At 41.4% G+C, this 22,485-nt stretch overlaps 1 protein-coding gene across 2 annotated transcripts in view; it reads right to left on the minus strand.

Moving 5' to 3' along the window:
• Positions 1 to 1,717: 1,717 nt before the first annotated feature.
• The window catches only part of LOC147213414 (heparan sulfate glucosamine 3-O-sulfotransferase 5), a 103,646-nt gene continuing 82,878 nt past the window's right edge, over positions 1,718 to 22,485 (minus strand). For both annotated transcript variants that reach the window (XM_086143099.1, XM_086143098.1), the window contains 2 exons: positions 4,139 to 4,280; positions 1,718 to 3,292 (listed from right to left, as the gene is read on the minus strand). In XM_086143099.1, the coding sequence (XP_085999225.1) occupies positions 2,362 to 3,292; positions 4,139 to 4,245 (1,038 nt within the window). In that variant the 5' untranslated portion in view covers positions 4,246 to 4,280 and the 3' untranslated portion in view covers positions 1,718 to 2,361. The remainder of the gene's footprint in view (positions 3,293 to 4,138; positions 4,281 to 22,485) is intronic.

Below are 22,485 nucleotides of genomic sequence, written 5' to 3' on the forward strand. Positions count from 1 at the left end.
GGAAGTTTGTATTTTTATATGCATTTAACTTTCACAAAACAAATCCTTAAAAGATAAAGATACAGAAAAACTCCAACTTGACTGTTCTGTTGTGTTGCTGGGATGGAAAAAGTAAATCAGAAAAGACAAAACTGTTAGAAACTATGAAAAATAGAAACTATGTTAGCATAGAAACTGCTTAAGATGACACTTGAAGGATCAAATTAGACAGGTAACAAAGTGGAGACAAAACTATCTTCACTGCAGCTGCAGCTTAAAAAACAAAACAAAAAACAAAACGCATAAAGCAATCCGAGGTCTATATAGTGCAATAAATGCCGACAACCGAGGTGCCGGTACTTCAATCCCTGTGATACATTAAATATTTCGTCCAAAATAGTTATGTTCACCCCTTTTCCCAATTTGCAACGTCCCTCCGACCTGTTAGTGCAAACAGAGAGAGAGACTTGGTAGAGCACTTGCACAAATACACAAGTGGAGTGTTCATCTGTGTTATGTACACAGTAGATTGTACATGCATATACATGTGTTCATTGCAGGTGATATAATCTGCATGTGTTCTGCATTTGAGTTTGTACGAAATATCATGTGCGAGTATGAGACGTCCAGATCAGTATGGAGCCTCCAGAAAAAGGAGCTGATGGTGGAGTTGTGATCAGAACAGCCCGGCTGTATCAATGAAATGCTGCATTCATTACATTACATTACATTACATTACATTGCATTTGGCAGACACTTTTATCCAAAGCGACTTACAATAGAGGACGATGCACAGGCAATATACAGAACAGTAAGCTTGGGTTAGTTTTTTTTTTTTTTTTTTTTTTGACAAAGACATACACAAACGTACACATACACACTGCATAGCCTAACTTGCTGCCGAACCTGATCTGGGGCATCAGCACAGTAATTCACATGGATCCAAGCTAACAGCTCGCAGCAGAACGGTAGAGGAACAGTAAAAAGATCGGATGGAACTGCAGAAGAGAAAACAACAGAGATGTGCGCACAGCTCCGAAAACATTCATTCTTTTTCATACTCAAAACATATTTAGGCACGAAATTTGTTTACTCAGAAACAGTCATGTCTCATTCGAGTCACCCTGTAAGGGGTTCAGACGTATTTAAAATTTATTTACCCTCCTTCTGATGTCATTTGGTCAACATCCACAAACTTTACAGACTTTCTTCCGTAATCCAAGAAACAGGGAGCTTGAGTGGGGTTGGGGTAAAACGTTTTCACGGTCTTTTATTTAATTTTTTTGAACAACACACTTATGATACAGAGTGACGAGTTGCACGAATACGTTTATGTTTTCAATAAACAGGTGGTTTTAGGACGTTGCGTCACAAAACTGGAAGGAGCGGGGTGGGGACACAAACAGTAAGACACTCATTTAAATGCTTTGAGGGGCTTTCGGACGACGTTTTTTAGCGAAGCTTGGAACACTCAATCGTATTTTGTCGAGTCTGCTGACCAGCGGCGGCAGTGAATTAAAGGTCGCTGCGTATAAAGGATTAATCACGGCGTAAATTAACATGAGAAATCAAATGCGAACAATAGCAACATAAGATGATCGAAACAAGAGCCCGCGCTGTCGGAGAGCCTCTCTTTACACATGCAACATGACTGGATGAGATGAATCCTTTATTGAAAATGCCGATGTCATATTTTAATGATCACATTTATCTTAAAGCACAAATGCTTGATTGTTTGTTTGTTTTTTCTTTTTTTTCCTCTCTTTTTAAAGCACAAAATAATCTCTTTAGTTTAATCAGCCAAGATTGACCCAGGCCGTTTTTTTTTCTGTAATGGAGAGCCATGAGAGACAGGTGAATTAGTTTGCAGGAATAAGTGCTTTGGATGGAATTTATAAGTCAAACTATGTTGTATCAGCATCACACAAGCACAATAAATAAAATAAATTGAAACAAAAATGAAAAAAAGGAAAAATTATAGAATAAAATAAAATTAAATTAACAATAAAAAAAGGGAATAATAGAATAAAGGAAGGGAATAAGTAATAAATAGAATAAAACAAAATAAGATTTAAAAAAAAATCTAAATTAAATAGGGAAAAATAGAATAAACAAACAGAGTAATATAAAATCGCATATGATAAAATATGGAAAATTTAAAATAAAATGAGATAAAATCCCCAAAAAATTCAATGGGGAAAAATATAGTAAAGAAAGGCAATAAAATAAAATAATAAGAGGCTTACATCAACTTTTTCTAGTATTTGGTCACACTGTCACTGTCTCGAATTCAACATCATCAAAGTGCTATTAATATCTCTTGAGATGCTTTAGGGTAGCATTTAAAAAAAAAAAACAACGACAACAATCCAAGGAATCTCATCATGGCCAGTTGAACGCCCTGCCAGTGATCTGGTAAAACTTCTGATTGAAGGGGTGAAAAAACTTCTGCAGTTTCGTCACCACTAAAGGGTCCACGTCGGGATGGATGCGGCCCTTGCTTCCTGCCAGGCACTTGTTGAAGACAATGTTAAATCGCAGGCAGTAAAATCCCCGTGTGGCGTTGAAGTACAGGTTATACTGGCTTATCCTGGACGGGAGGTTGAGGAAGCGCTCGACGAGCTGCAGTTCGGGCAACGGGTCCGCGATGAGGCGGTCCCCGTCCACGATGTGGAACTGCTCGACGGGAAAGTACTTCAGCCAGCGCTCCAAGTGTTTGGTGTAGACGCTGGTCCGCACCGCCTTGTACTTCGTGTTCACCTCGTAGGTGGCGCCGTCGATCGCCAGCTTTTCGAACTTGTGGTAGGTCTTGTTTTTGCGCTCCTTGCCCTCGAGCACTTGCGTGTAGTCGGACACCGCTCTGGTCGTGGGCTCGCGGACGATGATCAGCAGCTTGATGGAGGAGTTCATCTTGAAGATGCGTTCCGGGACCTCCTCCGTGATGAAGTAAGCCGGGCTCTTCTCAATGGTGATCTGATGAGGGAAGGAGAAAGGCATCTTCCCCCTGTACCAGTCGATGCCCCGCGCGTAGTTGTGATCGTTGTCGAAGAAGTGGATCTCCTGCGAGGCCTTGACCACCGCCGGATGCAGGTTGAGCATCTCCAGCAGGGCGCGGGTGCCTCCCTTGCGCACGCCGATGATAATGGCCTGGGGCAGCTGCTGCACCAGGTTGTGCAGGCTGACCTGCTCTTTAGTGCCATTGCCTCGGCGCAGCTCATGGAGCAGGCCACGCTTGAACTGCAGGGTGCGGAGAGGGACTTGCTCCGGCTCTGGAGGGGTCAGGCTGCTCTCCAAGTGGCAAATGGGTTGCAGCCTGAAAGATGAAAAGCAGGTGTCAACACACGTGTGTTATTCCGGTCATTTCCGCGGAGGTTCTCGGTCATACGGGTCACGGTGAATTCTTGTCCGAATCTTCTTCTCTTGGCAACTGGACTTGAATTTTTTCACCCCTCATTTGAGAAGCCAGATTTCCGAATTTCACTCTTTTTTTTTTTTTTTTTAGCTTTACCTTTTCACATTTCAATCCAGGTAATCCCACCAAATTGCTCTTTTGTTGCAACAAACGACATAACAACCCCCCCTTACGCCTAGTTTCTGCACGTCAACTCTTCCGCTTACATAAGAAGCCACCATCACTCGGAGCCAAGGGAAGAAATAAACGTCCAGTTGTCGAGACAAGATGGTTTCGCCGAGTATTCCCGTCGTTTTTGTTTTGCGCTTGAAAAAGCCAAAGTACTTTCTCAAAGACAGGGTTGGGCAAACTACGGCCCGCGGGCCACATCCGGCCCGTCGGTCTTTTTCATCCGGCCCGTCAAAGATCGGTACGGAATTCATACTTGATGTGAATGATCGGATGACGCGATCAATAAATGCGGGAGCTCAAACGGGAGATTATTTCATTTTTGGAGCTACTTGAGAATTTTCCTGAGCTGAATGACGCAGCTTAGCTTTGTCATTTAGCCTTCACGGTGGAAATACTGGGACACATGAAAGAGCTGCACGTGAAGCTACAAGGGAAAAAACGGTTTGTGCGTGAAACGCAAGCAAAAATCAGAGCCTTCAAAACCAAGCTGGTTTTATTTTCAATAAATTCAAATTCTAAAAGTCAGTGCAACTAAAAAGTTTGCCCATCCCTGCTGTGAGCTAACAGCTAACTCACCTGTCCAAGGTCCTGACCCGGGCCACAAGATAGAGGACGCTTCCAATAGCAAGGCTACCCAGAACCAGGAGCTTCTGTCTCAGCAATGCCTGCTGTTTGAATAGCATGGCCCTCCATCAATCTTCAGGACTGCATCTTCAGCCTGCGCGGGGGGGGGATCAGCACATAAACCACTCATCAGCGGCGGGGCGAGAGACAACGTCACGTTCATCATCGCGCACTCGGTCAAGTGTTGCGGGTCGTGAAGGCGCGCGCGGCGTCGAAGCGCTGCCGCGCCATTAGCGAAAAACACTCAGCCGCCACCCGCTACTGTGTAAAGCTGATTTATTCTATCTGCCAAATACGGAGTGTAATCGGTCTGGTGTGGCAGTTTTGGGGCTCCGCTTTGAAACCCCGGGTTTATTTTTCGGCGTGTGTGTTTTAGAGACAGTAGCGCAATTTATTCATATATCGGATGTTATATGGCCAAAAATACGTACAACGCATTTAGATTTATCTCAGGGTGGTTTAGCTCGGTCTTAAAGAGCACAGAATCAGCATCTAAGGCAGCTGCAGCTGCAGATTCAGACACGAGAAGTAAAAAAAAATGCTCAAAAGTGGCTCCCGAGGGCTGCATCTGCAGCTGTGCACATCTGGTTAAAGTGATTGATCTATCAGATCCTTGCATCTGGTTGACCACGTTCAGAGGGACGCACCGACTCGCTGCCGTGAAACATTCCTGCAGGATGGGAAACTCAGCGTCTGCTGCTTGCTCTGATTTCTAAAAACGACTTGTGGAGAACGTTGCTGACAGCAGAAAACAAGATCGATAACAAATCCGTTATTTATTTATTCAGTCATTCATTTTCCAGATCGCTTATCCTGCGCTCAGGGTCGCAGGAAGGACTGGATACTCTACCAGCTCTCATTGGCCAGATTTCATTCAATTAAACACACAAACATACAGGACTGTCTCAGAAAATTAGAATATTGTGATAAAGTTCTTTATCTTCTGTAATGCAATTGCAAAAACAGAAATGTCATACATTCTGGATTCATTACAAATCAACTTAAATATTGCAAGCCTGTTATTATTTTAATATTGCTGATTATGGCTTACATCTTAAGAAAACTCAAAAATCCTATCTCAAAATATTAGAATATCATGAAAAAGTAATTGTTGTTTTTTTAATTGCATTACAGAAGATAAAGAACTTTATCAGAATATTAAAATTGTCTGACAGTCCTGTACATACACCGTATTTTTCGCGGTATAAGATACATTTAAAGTCCTTACATTTTCTCAAAAATCATTTGTGCGCCTCAGAATCTGGTGCCTTATATATCTTTTTATGGTTACTGACCTCCAACCAATTTTTTGTGGCACACTGCACTCAAAAATCTGTCCAAGTGTTTTAGCGTAAGCGACCAAGCCGCTCCGCTCGATTGATTGTTGGACCGTTCCCACCCAACACGGGGACGTTGTGTTAAAGTGGGTCAACAGTGCGGTCTTTTAGCCATGCGGCTAACTTATGGATTTGTCTTTGCTAACGGCTATCGGGGGCGCTCTAGCAGGAAGTGCAAAAAACGAGACGGACGCAAGAGCTCAATGCAAAGAAGAAAAAGAAGATGCGCTTTTTTGCCGCACTTAACGCAGCACAACAGGATAGATATTTTTCCACAACTATGTTGTCACAAAAACTGTCCGCGTGCGGAGAGCATCCTTTTCCCAGGTCTACCAGCGGATGCTAACAGGGTGGAGCGGTGTGAAAGAATCCACCGTTCCCAACGGGTTTCCAAAAGCTGGACTTCTGCGTGAAAAGACCAAAACAACTTCGGAGGGAACTTTGACATTGCGAGCGACACCGACAAAGAGACTTAAAAGGTGCGTGATGGACATTTTCTGAAGTTCTTTAACTCCGGCGCTGAAGAAGAAGAAGACTTCAGTGGTTGATCAGCCATATTGGAAACAATTAAGGTATGTAAATAAACACATCGTGGATATCTGCTGCTTATTATCCCTGCGGCTAAGATTTGTAAAATTATTTTTTTCTTTTAAAATTGGGTGCGGCTTATATCCCAATGCGCCCTATAGTCCAGAAAATTCGGTAATCTAACCGGCTTCACCCTTTTGTTTAGCTTCACCCTTTCACGTTCCAGTCCAGGCTGTTTCGTGCCATCGAACGACACCCCCATCAGCATAACAAACCCCCTTAGTTTCTAGAAATCAACTCTTTCATTTACACAACAAGCCACCATAACCTAGACCTGCCCAAACCCCTGGCGCTTATATTCAGAAACTCCCCACAGGTCGTAAGAACTGAAGAAGCCTCTCGTGTGAGGGGTAAAACGTCTTCAAGTGTAGAAATTCAAGTCCGGTTGCCAAGACAAGACGATTTTGACAAGAATTCACCGTGACCTGGCCGACGGAGAACCTCCACGGACGGTTAAGAGACGTGCTTACGAAGCGGAATTCAAACTGAAGGCTATCGGTCAGGCAGTGGGTGATGTGAATAGAGCAGCAGCGAAAGAATTCAACATGAATGAATCAACGGTACGGAAGTGGAGCAGGAAAGCAGATGAAGTGCGGCGAGTAAAGAAGACCAAACAGTTTCCAAAGAAACAAAACAAGATGAATAAAGTTCGACTAAACCGGTGGTCGTCAACCTGTCCCATTCAAAAAGAGCCATTTGGACCCGTTTCCCCACGGTAAAGTAAACACCGGGAGCCACACGACCCTTTTGAAATTAAAAATGAATTAAAACAGCATATAATATTATATTACTTTATGCTATGTATAAATAAAATGCGTTGCTTTTTTTTTTAAATTAATGAACAACTGCAGAGAAAACGAAATGACCTTTCTGCATGCAACAAAATATTTTGAACTCCGAAGAAAAGAAGTTGGATTGAAGGTTACTTTTAAGCAAAAGATTCAATGTCTGTTTGAGTCCTTCTTGTATTTATGAAAATAAAAAAAGCCGAAATGAAATGATCCACCGGCAGCAAACCAAAAATGCTGTCCTCGCTCTGTGCGCCGTCATCTGAATACGTTTTATTTAGATCACAAGATCACCGAATTTAAAATTACATTTGAAAAATGAACAAACTAAAATAAAAAAACATTTTAATTAAATATTTGTTAATCATTTTCAAAAGCCACAGGGAGCCGTTTTGTTTAGTTTTATATACGGTATGTTTTATCACTCGCCTTTTAACGCAGTGCCGCTTCATTGCTATTGCGCCTTATAATAAGGTGCGCCTTATAGTCCGCAAAATACGATATATTTATATACCTACTACGTCTTCGGACGCTGCCATGAATGATGCACGGGCATCAATTTTTCAGCACGTGGTTGATTTTCAGATACAGACGGTGGGGTTTTTCTTGACAGATGCGTGAGATAATCAATGCACGTACTCGCTAACCAAACCCGGTAAGCATTTTGCTGAAAGATGTGATGCCGCTGTTTGTGAAGCACGAGGATTATCCTGAGGGCTGCTATCGCGGGAGAACATTTCTTTTAACGCTTCGACTGAAGAGCCCCAAGCTGCTCAGGGGAATCTGTGTTTTCTCTACATTTTGCCGTCTGTCCGAGGGTATCAATAATAACCAGCCCGCTGCATCTTCTCATTCTGGATTCCATTCACTTCCACAGGTGAGAGGTGTAAATATCAGCTAAGACCAATAATTCTAAAGCAGTAATGTATTTTCTGTATGATTACAGTTAGTTTTAACATTTTCTTAAGTAAAAATCGTGCGAGTCCGATCAAATACAGGGCAGAGGCCCGAAGTGTCGGAGACTGATGTCCTTCACCAAGTCCTCCTTTTCATTCTTTTATGAAAAAAGAATGGAGACGGCATAAGCAGCTGCACTTCCTAGTTTGTTCCTTACCAAGCAACACACAAAACACAACAAAAATACATATATTTATATACAGGCTCAATGGTTAGCAGGAGAGAAGCTCCGGGACCAGGGTCCATTGTATGGGTCGGTTCGTAAGACAATCGTTCGCCTTGTTCTAACTCGATATATCCTCTCCGGACACCCTCCTTGCTGTCGTCTCCTGATTGGTCCCTTCCTCGTCCATGTCCGATGGTCTCCTGTCAGTGTCACCCTTCACGAGTTCACCAGCATCTGCAGCAGCTTCGTCTCGTGTTCCACCTGACGTTCTCCGATACTTTAGACACTCCTTTGTGCCATCAGACTGTATAACGGCGGTCACAGGCGAGGCAGCGGTCAGCCGAGCCTCACCTCTGCTCATTTCTCTTTCCCAACATGTCGCCGATAGTATCTTTGTGTAAATATTTATTAGATTATTATATTCACCATGACTTACTGCCATCTGTGTGACGTGTTTCACGTAAGTGCGAGATAGAATTAGTCTAGCTGATCGGACAGGAAACTGCAGAGAAAAGTCATGAGGTGAGGCAGACGGCAATGTGCCGCACCTGAAGGGAGCTTGTTGCTGTCGTCATTCTATAAGCCATATAAGACAAAATAAATCTTATTTATTAATTACATTATATAATAATAATTACTATATATTTATAATAATATAATATGAAGATATATAATATTATCACTTTATTGTCTTAAATGTTGTATTATATTATTTGTTTTTGAATATATTTATTAAAATTAGGTGAACTTTTACAAAAAGGTCATACGAATGGACTCTGTAACCAAATAAAGGTAAGACAACAAACCATTTTCAATCTTAAAAGTACAAAAAAAAGCAAGCATTTGGAAAAAAGAATGACCTTAAGTGAATTATTCTCTTCTTTTTCTTGTTACCCCCTTCAAGAGCAACCTGTATTAAAACTGATTAAAGCACCGGAATTTAAAGTCTTGAAAGTTTAACCGATGGTCAAATATTGAAACTTCGGCTGTATGTTTAATTGTTTACAATGAGTGTGAATGATTTAGAGCAAGTGGAGGGCGCACAGTGAATTTGTGCGCAAGTGTGTGTGTGTGTGTGTGTGTGTGTGTGATATGAAGCATTAGCAGTGTCAACAGTGAGTAATAATAATTGAATAAGAATAAAATTATCAAACAAACAATACAATCTAAGTCCGAAATGAGGACCTCATCATCTCCACTCCTGAAAGCAAGGATCTTCTGGAAATGATAAAACTCCACCAGCGAGGAGTCAAAAGATAACCTAACCTGACCCTTTGCAAACAAAACCAAAACCGTCAGACGCGACGAGTCATCGGCTTCGGCCCGGAGTCGTCGTTATCTACGAAAATAAAGACTCTCGCGGAAAGTGCTTTTTTTTTTTTTCCTGATGAAACATCCAGAAGATAATAGACTTGCCGGAAGGGAGAAAACAAAAAACGGCAACATCATCACAAACGCACGGCGAGACGCAGGGGCCGCGTAGGGCCTCGGCACGAGCGATAAAATATCCGGACGTCTTAGATTTAAGTGCTTTGCGCCCCCATCCGCCGTGAATGGGGAGCCTTGTCCGATCAGGACAATCAAATATCCTTTTTTGTCTTGGTTCGGATGAGGATGCAGTTGAAAAAGCGCTGCGGGGTCGGGGAGGCTCGGGATGTACAACCACGCTCACGTCGCAGGCGTCATTATTTTTTTAAAGCAAATGAACGCCTCGGAAAAATGCTGCAGTGAGATTCAGTCTGGCGCTGCGTTCGGGATCGGCGGGCGATAAAGTCATTTAAAAAAGAATTGGGGGACGCAAGTGGAGTTCAGTGTGGATGACATTATAATAAATGTTAATCAGTCATTTATTAATTCATGAATTTATTCATTATCTGTACCGCTTATCCTGCACTCATGGGGGGATGAATCTACAGCATTCCTGCATGTCTCTATCTGACGTGGATGAATGAGTGAATATTTTTATCTCCAACATGTGAAAGACATTTGAATGAGTGAATGGTTGCATGTCAAAAGCCATAAAAGCCATAGCGCAGATCCAAATGTAAATTCTTCTTTCCATGCAACCCCGAGTGCACGGTAATCATCTTCTGTTTTTTCTTTTTTGCCATCTTTGCCGTTATGACAGTTGACGAGGATAAACTAGTTGGCTATCTGATAGCATAAGCCGTATGTGAGCCATATATGACTGTATATATATACATATATATATATAGATAGGGTGAAAGGTTGCATGTCTCCGTACGACGTGTGAATGAATGAGTGAATGCTTGTATGTCAAAACATTACATGTGAATGAGTGAGTGAACGGCTGTCTGTCTCTATATGATATGTGAATGAATGAGTGACTGTTTGTATGTCTATATAACGTGAGAGTGAAGGGTAGTTTGTCTATATGTGAATGAGAGGGTGAATATCTTTATGCATGACAGGAAAGTGAACGGTTGTTACGATGTCAAACATTACATGTGAATGAATGAGCGAATGAATCATTGTATGTCTATATGATGTGAGAAGGTGAATGGTTTTATGTCTCCATATGTCATATGAAAGAGTGAATGACTGCATGTCAAACAATACATGTGAATGAGTGACTGAATGATTGTATATCTCTGGACGACATGTGAATGAACGAGTGAATATTGGTATGCCTGACCAGGAGAGTGATTGGTTGTTTGTCTCTCTATGACATATGAATGAGAGGGTGAATGATTACATGTCTCCAACATACATGTGAATGAATGAGTGAATGGTTGCATGGCTCTGTACGATGTGTGAATGAATGAGTTAATGGTATGTCAAAACATTACATGCAAATGAATGAGTGTATGGTCATACGTCCAAACATTACATGTGAATGAATGAGTGAATTGTCACATGTCAAAACATTACATGTGAATGAATGAACGGTTCTATGTCTTGTTTTAGCGTCAGCAGGAATTGGCTCCAACAGGATCATCGGCACAGATGATGAATGAATGAATGAATGAATGAATGAATGAATGAATGAAAATAAGGATGTTGCCAAAATAGACATTCAGATCTTTAACTTTTTTAATGATTTCAACTTCTGCAACCTAGGCTTCTTTAACTGTTTGTTGATTTAATGTCCGTCAGTTCATCTGTTTGTTTCTCGCTGCAGACAGGTGTGTATTCCGGTCAAAAATAGGTTGGAGCCGAAAAAAGAATCACACCTTTTTGCCAACGTGAACTTTTCCTCTGAAAGTTGAGAGTTGAAACATATTTCATTTTTACAGCCTCCCCGGAGAACGGGTGTCAGAGCTTCGGCACAGTTTTGAAGGAGTGCCTGAGAAAAATGAAGCTCCGCAGAAGAGCTCTGATTAGATTCCTCCGCTTCCGCTTCATTCTTCAACGCGGAAGCTTCACACACACACACACACACACACACACAAAACTTTGTTGGGATTTGTATAATAATTAACAATTTAAAGAGTGTCAGTGCAATTTTATCGTCATTAAAGAAGTTAACACTTATTATAATCATTATAAATCTTCATTCATTAATTTACTATGTATACTGCCAGTCCCATATGTCATGCATTTATCATATAAATGTCATATATTTATGATATAAATTCAGAGTGTGCACAGTTTTGCACCGTAATTTATATAAAATGGTTTTAAAAGAATTAATAAACTAAAAAGTAAATAAATATGTATTAGTTTATTATTTTATATATTAAATATATGATATATATATATATATATATATCATATATATATGTAAGAATATATAAAATATGTATATATATAAGAATATATAAAAATTAATAAACTAAAAATATATATGTTTTTTTCAGTTTATTATTTTTTATATATATATATATATATTATATAATATATATAATAATATATCATATTGTTATATATTACAATATATCAATATATATATTATATATATAATTCATACATATATTTCTTTTTTATTTAATTTTTTAAAATATTTTATTTTATTTTTTACATTCACAATTCTGATCCTGCTACCCCATGTGCCCCCCAATATGTCCTCGGGGACAAATAAAGATTCTGATATACAGTACATAACGTAAAACTACCCAACCTCTCATTCACCCCCAAATGTGGAGACATAATCTTAATCCACGGCCGTTTTAAGCAGAAAGTTATGCCTTATTAGAGGATATTTCTGGTCAAAGCGATGCTTGCACACACACTCACTCACACACACACATACTCAATACAAAAATGGTAATCGTCTCTTTGTTCGAGCGAATAAATGTGACGGGGTCTGATCGGGACGGACGGTGACGGCGCGTCGCTGACGGTGGAACGGAAGAGAGTGAAAAAAAGCTGAAGAACTTATGAATTATTCACCGCCGCTCTTTATTATTGTTATTGATCTGTGTTTATGCACAGGGGTGCCATTCTGCTGCTTCCAGCTCTGCCCTCCGCCCCCAGCCTCCACACCAGCCGTCCATTTTATGATATTACACCTACATTATTTATCGCTGCGGATCCCGTCTTCCCTCCCTGGAAGCTCTCCTCTGTAGTCGTCTTATCCTCTGCCATCTTACTAGAGGCTAGAAAAGCACAGAAACCAAGCACCTGCAGCCGCCCCTGCATGGTGACCTCGTACTTTCTTCGTCATTCTTTGAAACGGATTCGGTATCAGTGGCACTTTTATAGAAAAGAAACCCCGTACATTTCTTCTCGGTGTTTACCTCCGGTGCTCGGGGAAGCGGTCGGTTCGAGGCAGACGGCCGCTCACTACGAGTCGGCCTCTGTTCCAGGCTACTACCTGCTAAAAGGGAATTTTCCTTAGCCGCTATTGCTAAGCGCTTGCTCAAGGGTTAGGTATCTGCTAAGAGTACAGTCCAGACCTGCTCTATGAAAAGTGAGATAATGTTTGTTATGATTTGTATATAAATTGAATTGAGCTGGCCTTTAATCGTCCCACAGTGGGAACATTTCATTATATGTGTATGTATGTACATTGAATTGAGCTAATGACTGCACGTCTATAATGTGAGAGAGCAAATGGTTGTATGTCGAAACATTACATGTGAATGAGTGAGTGAATGGTTTCATGACTACACATGTCATATGAACAAGTGAATGGTTGCATGTCCAAACATCACATGTGAATGAATGAGTGAATGATTTTATGTCTCCATATACCATGTGAATGAATGGATGAATGAATCATTGTTTGCCTATATGGTGTGAGAGGGTGAATGTTTGCATGTCTCCATATGTAAAAATGAATAAGTGAATGGTGACATGTCCAAACATTACATGTGAATGAGTGAGTGAATGATTGTATGTCCCCAACTGACATGTGAATGAGTGAGTGAATGATTTTATGTCTCCATATACCATGTGAATGAATGAATGAATGAATGAATGAATCATTGTTTGTCTATATGGTGTGAGACTGTGAACAGTTGCATGTCTCCATAATTCATATGAATGAGTGAATGGTTGCATGTCCAAACATTACATGTGAATGAGTGAGTGAATGATTGTATGTCCCCAACTGACATGTGAATGAATGAGTGAATGGTTTTATGTCTCCCTACGTCATATGAACGAGTGAATGACTGCATGTCAAACATTACTTGTAAATAAGTGAGTGAATGATTGTGTGTCTATATATGCGAATGAGAGGGTGAAAAGTTGCGTGTCGCCAACTGACATGTGAACGACTGAGTGAATGGTTGTATGTCTCAATATGCCATGTGAATGAATGGATGAATGAATCATTGTTTGTCTATATGGTGTGAGAGGGTGAATGTTTGCATGTCTCCATATGTAAAAATGAATAAGTGAATGGTGACATGTCCAAACATTACATGTGAATGAGTGAGTGAATGATTCGATGTCCCCAACTGACATGTGAATGAATGAGTGAATGGTTTTATATCTCAATATATCATGTGAATGAATTATGTGGTGTGAGAGGGTGAATGATTGAATGTCTCCATCTGAAATGTAAATGAATGAAATTGAATTGACCTTTAATCGTCCCACAGTGGGGAAATTTCTCTCTCTATATATATGTATGGATGCATACTAAATTGAATAAAATCGGGCTGCGTGGTAGTGCAGCGCTCGGCACTTCCAGCCCACAGCGAGGAGATCCCTGCCGTCATGCAGGAGGTTCATTGGAGACCCTAAAATGTCCAGATGAGTGAAACCCTGATGTCCATTTCAAATCTCAAGAACTTCCGCCGGAGCCAAAACCAACTGACCACTGGGTTTAACTGAGGCCTGAAAGACCTGCAACCACTCCTTCACGCCTTCCTCACGCGCTGCATGGACCAGATCTCGGCCAGGTGTTCAGCCCGACTTCTCTCTGTCCACACGTGTTTGACTTTGCTCTTCCCGTCACGCCGCTATGAACATCTGTGTACGCGGTGGCAACTAACAAGATTCAATAAGCGGTAAGGATTTGAGCTTCAGAGTTAAGTGCACTAATAGGATCTGCAGGTTGGTGAACAGTGTGTGTGTGTGTGTGTGTGTGTGTGTGTTGCTAAATCCACATACTGACATCCTGTCCTCAAAACAGAGTAAAAAAAAAATGCAATAATTGTATAGTCCTTTCACTATATATTCTTTGTATTCAAGGAAATATTTTAACTTTTTTTCTTTTTTTGAAAACAATCTCCAAATTGAACCCGGTTTATAATCCGAGTATTAATCCGTGAAATGCGTTGACGCGACGCCGAAATGGAAGTGTTCCATTTAAACGGCGAATCCAATTTAAAGAGCGCGATGCAAAAAGCGTACGGAAATGTTAAATGGATCGATCCACCCGCCGGTGTCATGCGGGATCCAGAAAATAGGTAACGAGCGATGAAGAAATCCTTCATTCGACTTTGTGGTAGTTGGTAGGTGGTTTGGAGAGCGATCGGCTGTATTTTCGGTAAAAATCCTGGCGTCTGAAAAGTTTTAGCTGTCAAGTCAGATCTTATGAGATGGCACCAAATCACAGCACGGTTTTTCTGATGATGGCTTCCATGCTGAGCAGGTCTGGACCAAACTCTTTAAGATGATCTCCAGAAACCTGACATTCTCCCCTGAGCGAGCACGCTGCCTTTTCAGACAGATCGCAGCTACAACGCCGGCGGCCTTCTGTCTCGACCGGTTGAGGACGCAAATGATCTCATACTAGTTATAACAGCAGTGATAAGATAAGATAACCCTTATTGATCCCCATATCCCGAGGATATTTTTTGTCACAGCGGCGTAACAGTTAGAGTATCAATCTTCATGCAAGCTGTAGTGGCGCAGGACATGTATGCAAGCTGTAGTGGCGCAGGACATGTATGCAAGCTGTAGTGGCGCAGGACATGTATGCGAGCTGTAGTGGCGCAGGACATGTATGCGAGCTGTAAGACAGTGGTCTTCTTCTTTGTGGTGGTCAATCTTCTTCTTTGGGATTTTCCCTTCAGGAGTCGTCACAGCGAATCAACCTTCTCCATCTCTGTATCCTCCTCTCTCACACCAACTAACTTCATATCTTCTCTCACGACATCCATAAATCTTCTCTTTGGTCATCCTCTAGACCTCCAATTCCAGCATCCGTCTCCAGATCTATCCACTCTGTCTCCTCTGTCCATGACCCACCCATCTCAGTCTGGCTTCTCTGACCTTCTCTCCAAAACATCTAACATGTGCCGTCCGTCTGATGGACTCATTCGTGATCCTATCTATCGTGGTCACTCCCAAAGTACAACTAACTTTCATTCCTCTACTTTTCAGCGCATACACCCACCTCTTGGATTTTCCTCTACCTGTTCCCTGTTCTCACCACAGATCACAGTGTCATCTGCAAACATTATGGTCCATGGAGATTCCTGTCTAACCTCATCTGTCAGCCTGTCCATCTCCACTGCAAACAAGAAGGGGCTCAGAGCTGATCCCCGATGGAGTCCCACCCCCACCTTGAACTTCTCTTTTACCCCTACAGCACACCGCACTACTCACAGCGAGCATACATGTCCTGCACCAGTCTATCATACTTCTCTGCCACTCCAGACTCCCTCATGCAATAAGTTATACTATCAATAAATATGAATATAAAAATAAATACAAATAGAGAGAGAATTAGAAGACAATTAGAAGAAAGAAAAAGGTAAATAGACAGCAGAAAGAATAGCAACAACATCAAGGATGAGAATGGACAACAGAATGGAAAAAATAAAAAAAGAGCAAGAGTAGTGAAAATGGAAACCCAAAATGACAAAAACAAGGATACTAACATAAACAGATTGACAATAGCAATGTCAAAAAACGAAGCAAAAATAAGCAAGATTCTAATGGGCTGACACCAACAAGGATAACAATAGACAACAGAATTAGGGCATGTCAGGTGTGGATGGGTGAGGTAGTGAGGTGGAAGTAGCACAGATGCACCTCTGGATGGTCAGAGTTGTGTGCCATCCAGACTGCTGTTATACGGTCCAATGGCCGTGGACACAAAGGAACTTCTAAAGCATTCAACTCTGCACCGCGGTGGGATGAACCGTTGGCTGAATGAGCTGCTTGTCATGCAGGGGGCGGGAAGGATTGTCCGGTATCGCTCCCAGATTGTCCTTCACCCTTTCCACCGCCACCAATTCAAGATGGTCCAGGTTCATTCCCACCACCGAGCGGGGTTTCCTCACTCGCTTGTTGAACCTGTTGACCTCAGAAGGTCTTGAGAAGCTACAGACACCAAACCACCTCAGTCTCCTCAGGAAGAACATCCTGCTCTGACCCTTCCTGTAGAGGGCATCTGTTGTGTGTCCAGTCCGGTTTATTGCCAATGTGGACCCCAAGGTACTTGTAGGGGTCCACCATCTCAATATTCATCAAAGTATATAACTATAACTGGGATATCCTTCAGCAGAGAAAACCCATGGCGGCAAAACCAGGAGCTAGCATAGTGCTAACGAAAAGATATCTCGAAAAGGATCAAGGAACCCGTAACCGTGTGTGAAGAATGGTTTAGATTTTGATTTTATATAAATAAACTTTAGTCCAATACCGCCAACGTTCACAGATGCAGAGGGTTGAAATAGCGTTGCTTCTTAGACCTACGGTGCTAAAGTACAAACAATTATGAATACTTTGTCACAGAAACATGACATGTTATGCTGAGGTAGTTATGGCTAAATTGCAATTTTCTTTTGATTTGTTTTTAAAGTGACAGTAGCAACTATCGCAGAAGCAAAAAATTCCAACTTTTGCCGAAAAGCCACTCTTCTTTTCCGAAACCACAGTCGGCAGCCGCGCCGTGCGTGAAGACCATTGATCACAAATGGCAGTTTACCGAGACGCTGCCAAGTTTGATGATCCACGAGGGGGAAAAAGGGAGTTAAAAAAAAAAAAAAAGGAGTGGTTGTTTCTCAACCATCTGTGCAAATGTCATTTTACATGCATGGGAGATTTTGAGAGTGCTCTCCCACCCTGCAGCACACGAGTACAATCCAGATAAGGAAACCAAAAGTAGCGTTATAAAAGTGGGATAATCACTGGGATTCCAACATGGCGTTATCATTTCTCCTCCATCTCCCTCCCCTCATGCTGAACCAAGAAACAAAAAGAAAAAACCTAGCAGCCGCGTAGCTCATCGCGCCGCGTGAATATAAATTTCCAACCTTTATGCCGCAAAGGCCCGGCATCTGGATTCATGTTTATTCATATCAAACTTAATGGCCGCGCTTTACATCATTTCCAGTTTGGTGGATTTACATGCAGGGCGGATGTTATCTCTCCAAAACAACCACAGAATTCTCTTCCTTTTTTGTTTTTATCTATGCTTGTATTAGATATTTTCTTCTCCCCCGGGTTGCTCCCTTCACGGGTCACCACAGCCAATCATCTGGCTTCATCTAACCCTCTCCTCTGAATCTCAGATCATCTAATTTCTCGTCCTCTCCGACTCCATCCTTCCTCCTCCATCAGCATCCTTCTAGCCGGATCTTCTCCTCTTGTCTGTCTGGTAACCAGGTGGTTGAATTAGTATTTAGTTCTAACGAGCAGTGTTGAGACGATTTCCTGTGAGGGGACTTTTTGGAAAATATGACCACTTTGTGGTAAAATGTGATGCTGTTTACAGTAAAAAGCCATTTTTTTTCTTTGTTTAATTTGGATTGGATTGCTGATGGTGAAATACTGCCTGTGTGCCGCCAAAGCAAAGCATCCGTATGCTAAGTGCCCTGTCGTTATAATTAGTTGTTCGCGTTTAATTTTTTTATATTTCGGGAAATAAAGGACCACAAAAATTCATTTGAAGTTTCCCCTTTTTCCACTCTTTTATCACCCCCTGTTTCTCCACATTATTCCAACCAAAATCCTCCACCTCCAGCTTCTTCACCTTCAGTCCCTGTAATCCCATTCCCGTATGAATATATATATATATATGTAGTGCTAAAGGGAACACTTAAAAAAAACTAAGTTTTAAGGACATTACATCAACGTTGGATCAGCCTGTAATCTGTTTTTTAATTTTGATTGTGACACCAAATCCAGACCTCCATGGGTTCATACATTTGATTTCCATTGATAATTTTGGTATGATTTTGTTGTCAGCACGTTCTGTAACTATGTGAAAAACGTATTATTTAATAAGAATATGTCATTCATTCAGATCTAGTATCTGTTATTTTAGTGTTCCCTTTATTTTTTTTGAGCAGTGTATTTATAAATATTCATATACATATATAATTATAGTTCTTAAAAAGTAATAAACAATATTTAAACATATATAGTTATTATTACAGTTAAATATATATAAATATATTCTGAAAAAGGGCCCAGAGCTGATCCCTGATGCCCTCCCACTTCATCTCACCACTGTCTTACAGCTTGCATACATGTCCTGCACCACAATAGCTTGCATACATGTCCTGCGCCACTACAGCTTGCATACATGTCCTGCGCCACAATAGCTTGCATACATGTCCTGCGCCACTACAGCTTGCATACATGTCCTGCGCCACAATAGCTTGCATACATGTCCTGCTCCACTACAGCTAGCATACATGTCCTGCGCCACTCTAACACACAGCATTTCCCTGCTATTCCGGATTACTGCTTTGTCACGGTTACCCCAGGTATTCTACCCTCACAGCGGGAGGGCAGGCTATTTGCTGAAGAGGCGTCCTTGAACGCCGACCTTCAGAGTCTACCGAGTTCAGCGCCGAGCTCTGGCGTGTCAGAAAGCGAGGCGCCGACGCCAGAGGAAGCTACTGACGGATAACCCATGTCTTCTATTTCCTGCCGTCACGACCGGGAGTTTGAGCGGCTGAGCAGATGCATCCATCTGCATAATGCTGTCCGCAAAATCGATGAGAGCGACCGTGCGACGTTTGCGCGTCGGACTCCGCGGCGTCTCCCGTCGTCAATGAAGATGGATACACAGCGACGCGGACGGAAAAAAGTATTGACTCGCATGAAAGTTGAACAAATGTGGCTTCCACTTCAATCAGTAAATGACCGCCCCATGCACACACACACACACATCTTACAGGGCTATAGCTGCAATCCTGCCATCTTATTACATCGCCGGACGCACACGGGGGGGGAAGCGAAGCGGCCGGTTGAGGTTAAAGCTTCCCATCCAAGTCACGGAAACGCCGCAGGGGAAGAAGGGAGTGAACCGATTCCACGCTCTCGCTCTGCAACTCCTCACAGCTCGGCCGGACGCTTCCATCAGGATGTCAGGAAGGAGGCCTCACAGCCGGCGTGAACGTCCCAGGGATCGTTGATGGACGTGTGGGGAAGCGGGGAGGCCAGAGGTGGCTGGAAGCGCAGCGGGGGGTAACATATGCACGGAGATAATTACCAGCACGGCGCAAAACCTTTTAACTGTTTCCGGCCGTCAAGCGCTCCCTGATTCCCCCTGACAGGGCGGCGTCTTCTTCGCTTGGCGTGACGACGCAGGCGAGGTGGCATTTAAAATTTTCATCCGCCCGGCAGAGCAAGGACGGCCACCCCTCTTAGCTAGCCTGCTAGCTTTCCATCACCAACACTTGAAAAATCAATAGCCGCTAACATTAATGAGCCGAAGCTTAGCACACGTACTGTATGTGATTGACACTCTTAAGATGAGTTAAATTTATTATGTCACAGCAGCATAAAAGTTGTATTGTTGATAAATATGAATATAAATATAAATAAAAAGTTGATTAGAAGTTATATAGTCCAACCTGTGAAAGAGGAGTGGATAGGTAAATAAGATAAGATAAGATAAGATAAGATAAGATAAGATAAGATAAGATATTTAGTCACAGCAGCATAACAGTTATAATGTCAATAAATATGAATATAAATATAAATAAAGAGACAATCAGAAGATATATATAGTCCATCCTGTGAAAGAGGAGTTGATAGGTAAATAAGATAAAATAAGAAGGTAAGATGAGAGAAAATAAGATAAGAAAAGATATCATTTTTTCACAGCAGCATAACAGTTATAGTATCGATAAAAATTAATGTAAACATAAATAAAGATACAATCAGAAGATATGTAGTCCAAACTGTGAAAAAGGAGTGGATAGCTAAATAAGATAAGATAAAATAAGATAAAATATTCAGTCACAGGAGCGTAACCGTTATAATGTCAATAAATATGAATATAAATAAAAATAAAGAGACCATCGGAAGATTTATAGTCCATCCCGTGAAAGACAAGTGGATAGATAAATAAGATACGATAAATGAAGATAAAATAAGATAAAATAAGATAAACTTTATCGATCCCCATAGGGGAAATTCTTTTATCACAGCAGCGTAACAGTTATAGTGTCAGTAAATATGAATAGAAATAGAAATAAAGAGACGGTTAGAAAATATACAATCCCACCCGGTAGATAAGATAAGACAAGAAGTAGATAAGATAAGATAAACTTTGTCGAGGGGAAATTCTTTTGTCACAGCAGTGTAACAGTTGTGTCAAATAAATTTGAATGTAAATGTAAATTTTTAAATAGAGACAATTATATAAAAATATATAAAAAATATATAATATATAAATTATATATTTAATATAACATCAGATATTAATTGAAAAAGGAAAATAAAATAAACATAAATAAAAAAATTAATAGAATAAATAACACAGAATGACAGTAGCAATGACAAGATTAAATTAAATAAACAAAAATAGGTAGGAAATGACACATGATGAACGGGTGAGGTAGTCAGGTTGTGGCATCACAAATAAGTCCAGAAAATAAAGATGGAGGTAAAAAAAATAAAAATAGTTGAAGCTGCTGTCTTCCAGTGCCATCTTGAAAAAAAAAAAAAAAAAAAGCCTAAAGATATTCATCTGCACTTTCACTCGTCACACCCGAACTAATCGCGGGCACTTCATGGCGGCCGCGGCTCATTCGGCGTCCCTCCAATCGGAAGGCCGGCGGTTCTATTCCCGTCTCCACGCCAAAGCGCCCTGGTCAACACCTTGCAGCCGCGGGTGTGTGAACGGGTGAACGCGATCTGGTGCAAAGTGGTTTGAAACCGCGAGGTGCGAACCCGACATAGAAGCGGAGAGCCTTTATCTTTCACACTCCTAAAATATTTGCGGAATCTGCAGCTTCACGCCGACGGAGGCGAGAAAAGAACCCGTGTGATGGACGAGGGTTTCGGAAAGTGTGAGAAAGAGAAGAGGACGCAGAAGAGAAGGTCCAATATTGACGAAGGACTCTTATTATGCGGAGTGTGAATATTCTTACTCCGGTTCTCCGAGTTCCTCTTGCGCCCCAAAAACATGCAGCGGGTTCACTGGAGACCCTAAATTGCCCAGATGTGTGAAGAAGACGGAGAATAGTTGCGTGTCCCTGTAAGACGTGTGAATGAAAGAGTGAATGGCTGCATGCCTCCATATGATGTTTGTATGAAGTGTGGGATGTATGAATGAGGGGATGCATGGCTTTTTGTGTAAATATGATATATAAATGAGAGGGTGAATGTCTTTTGTTGTCTCCATGTGATGTGTGAATGAGAGGATGATCAGTTGTACATCATCTGTATGACATGTGAATGAACGAGTGAGCATTACTTATCTTTATATGACGTACTATACTAAGCAGATACTGATCTTTACTACAAATACTATACTAGGCATTACTATACTTTACTATGGATATTATACTATGCGGATACTGTACTGTACTACAGATACTATACTAGGCGGATACTATACTTTACCACGGATATTATACTAGGCAGATACTATACTTTACAACGGATACTGTACTAGGCGGATACTGTACTTTACTATGAATACTATGCCATGCGGATACTGTGCTATACTATGGATACTATACTAGGCGGATACTATACTTTACAACGGATACTATACTAGGTGGATACTATACTTTACAACGGATACTATACTAGATGGATACTATACTTTACAACGGATACTGTACTAGACAGATTCTGTACTTTACCAAGGTTACTACACTAGGCGGATACTGTACTTTACTACGGATA

Source organism: Fistularia commersonii, chromosome 36 (assembly GCF_037954325.1).
Source record: "Fistularia commersonii isolate RoL2024-O1a breed Wild chromosome 36, RoL_Fcom_v1.0, whole genome shotgun sequence".
In the NCBI taxonomy this organism is placed as follows: domain Eukaryota; kingdom Metazoa; phylum Chordata; class Actinopteri; order Syngnathiformes; family Fistulariidae; genus Fistularia; species Fistularia commersonii.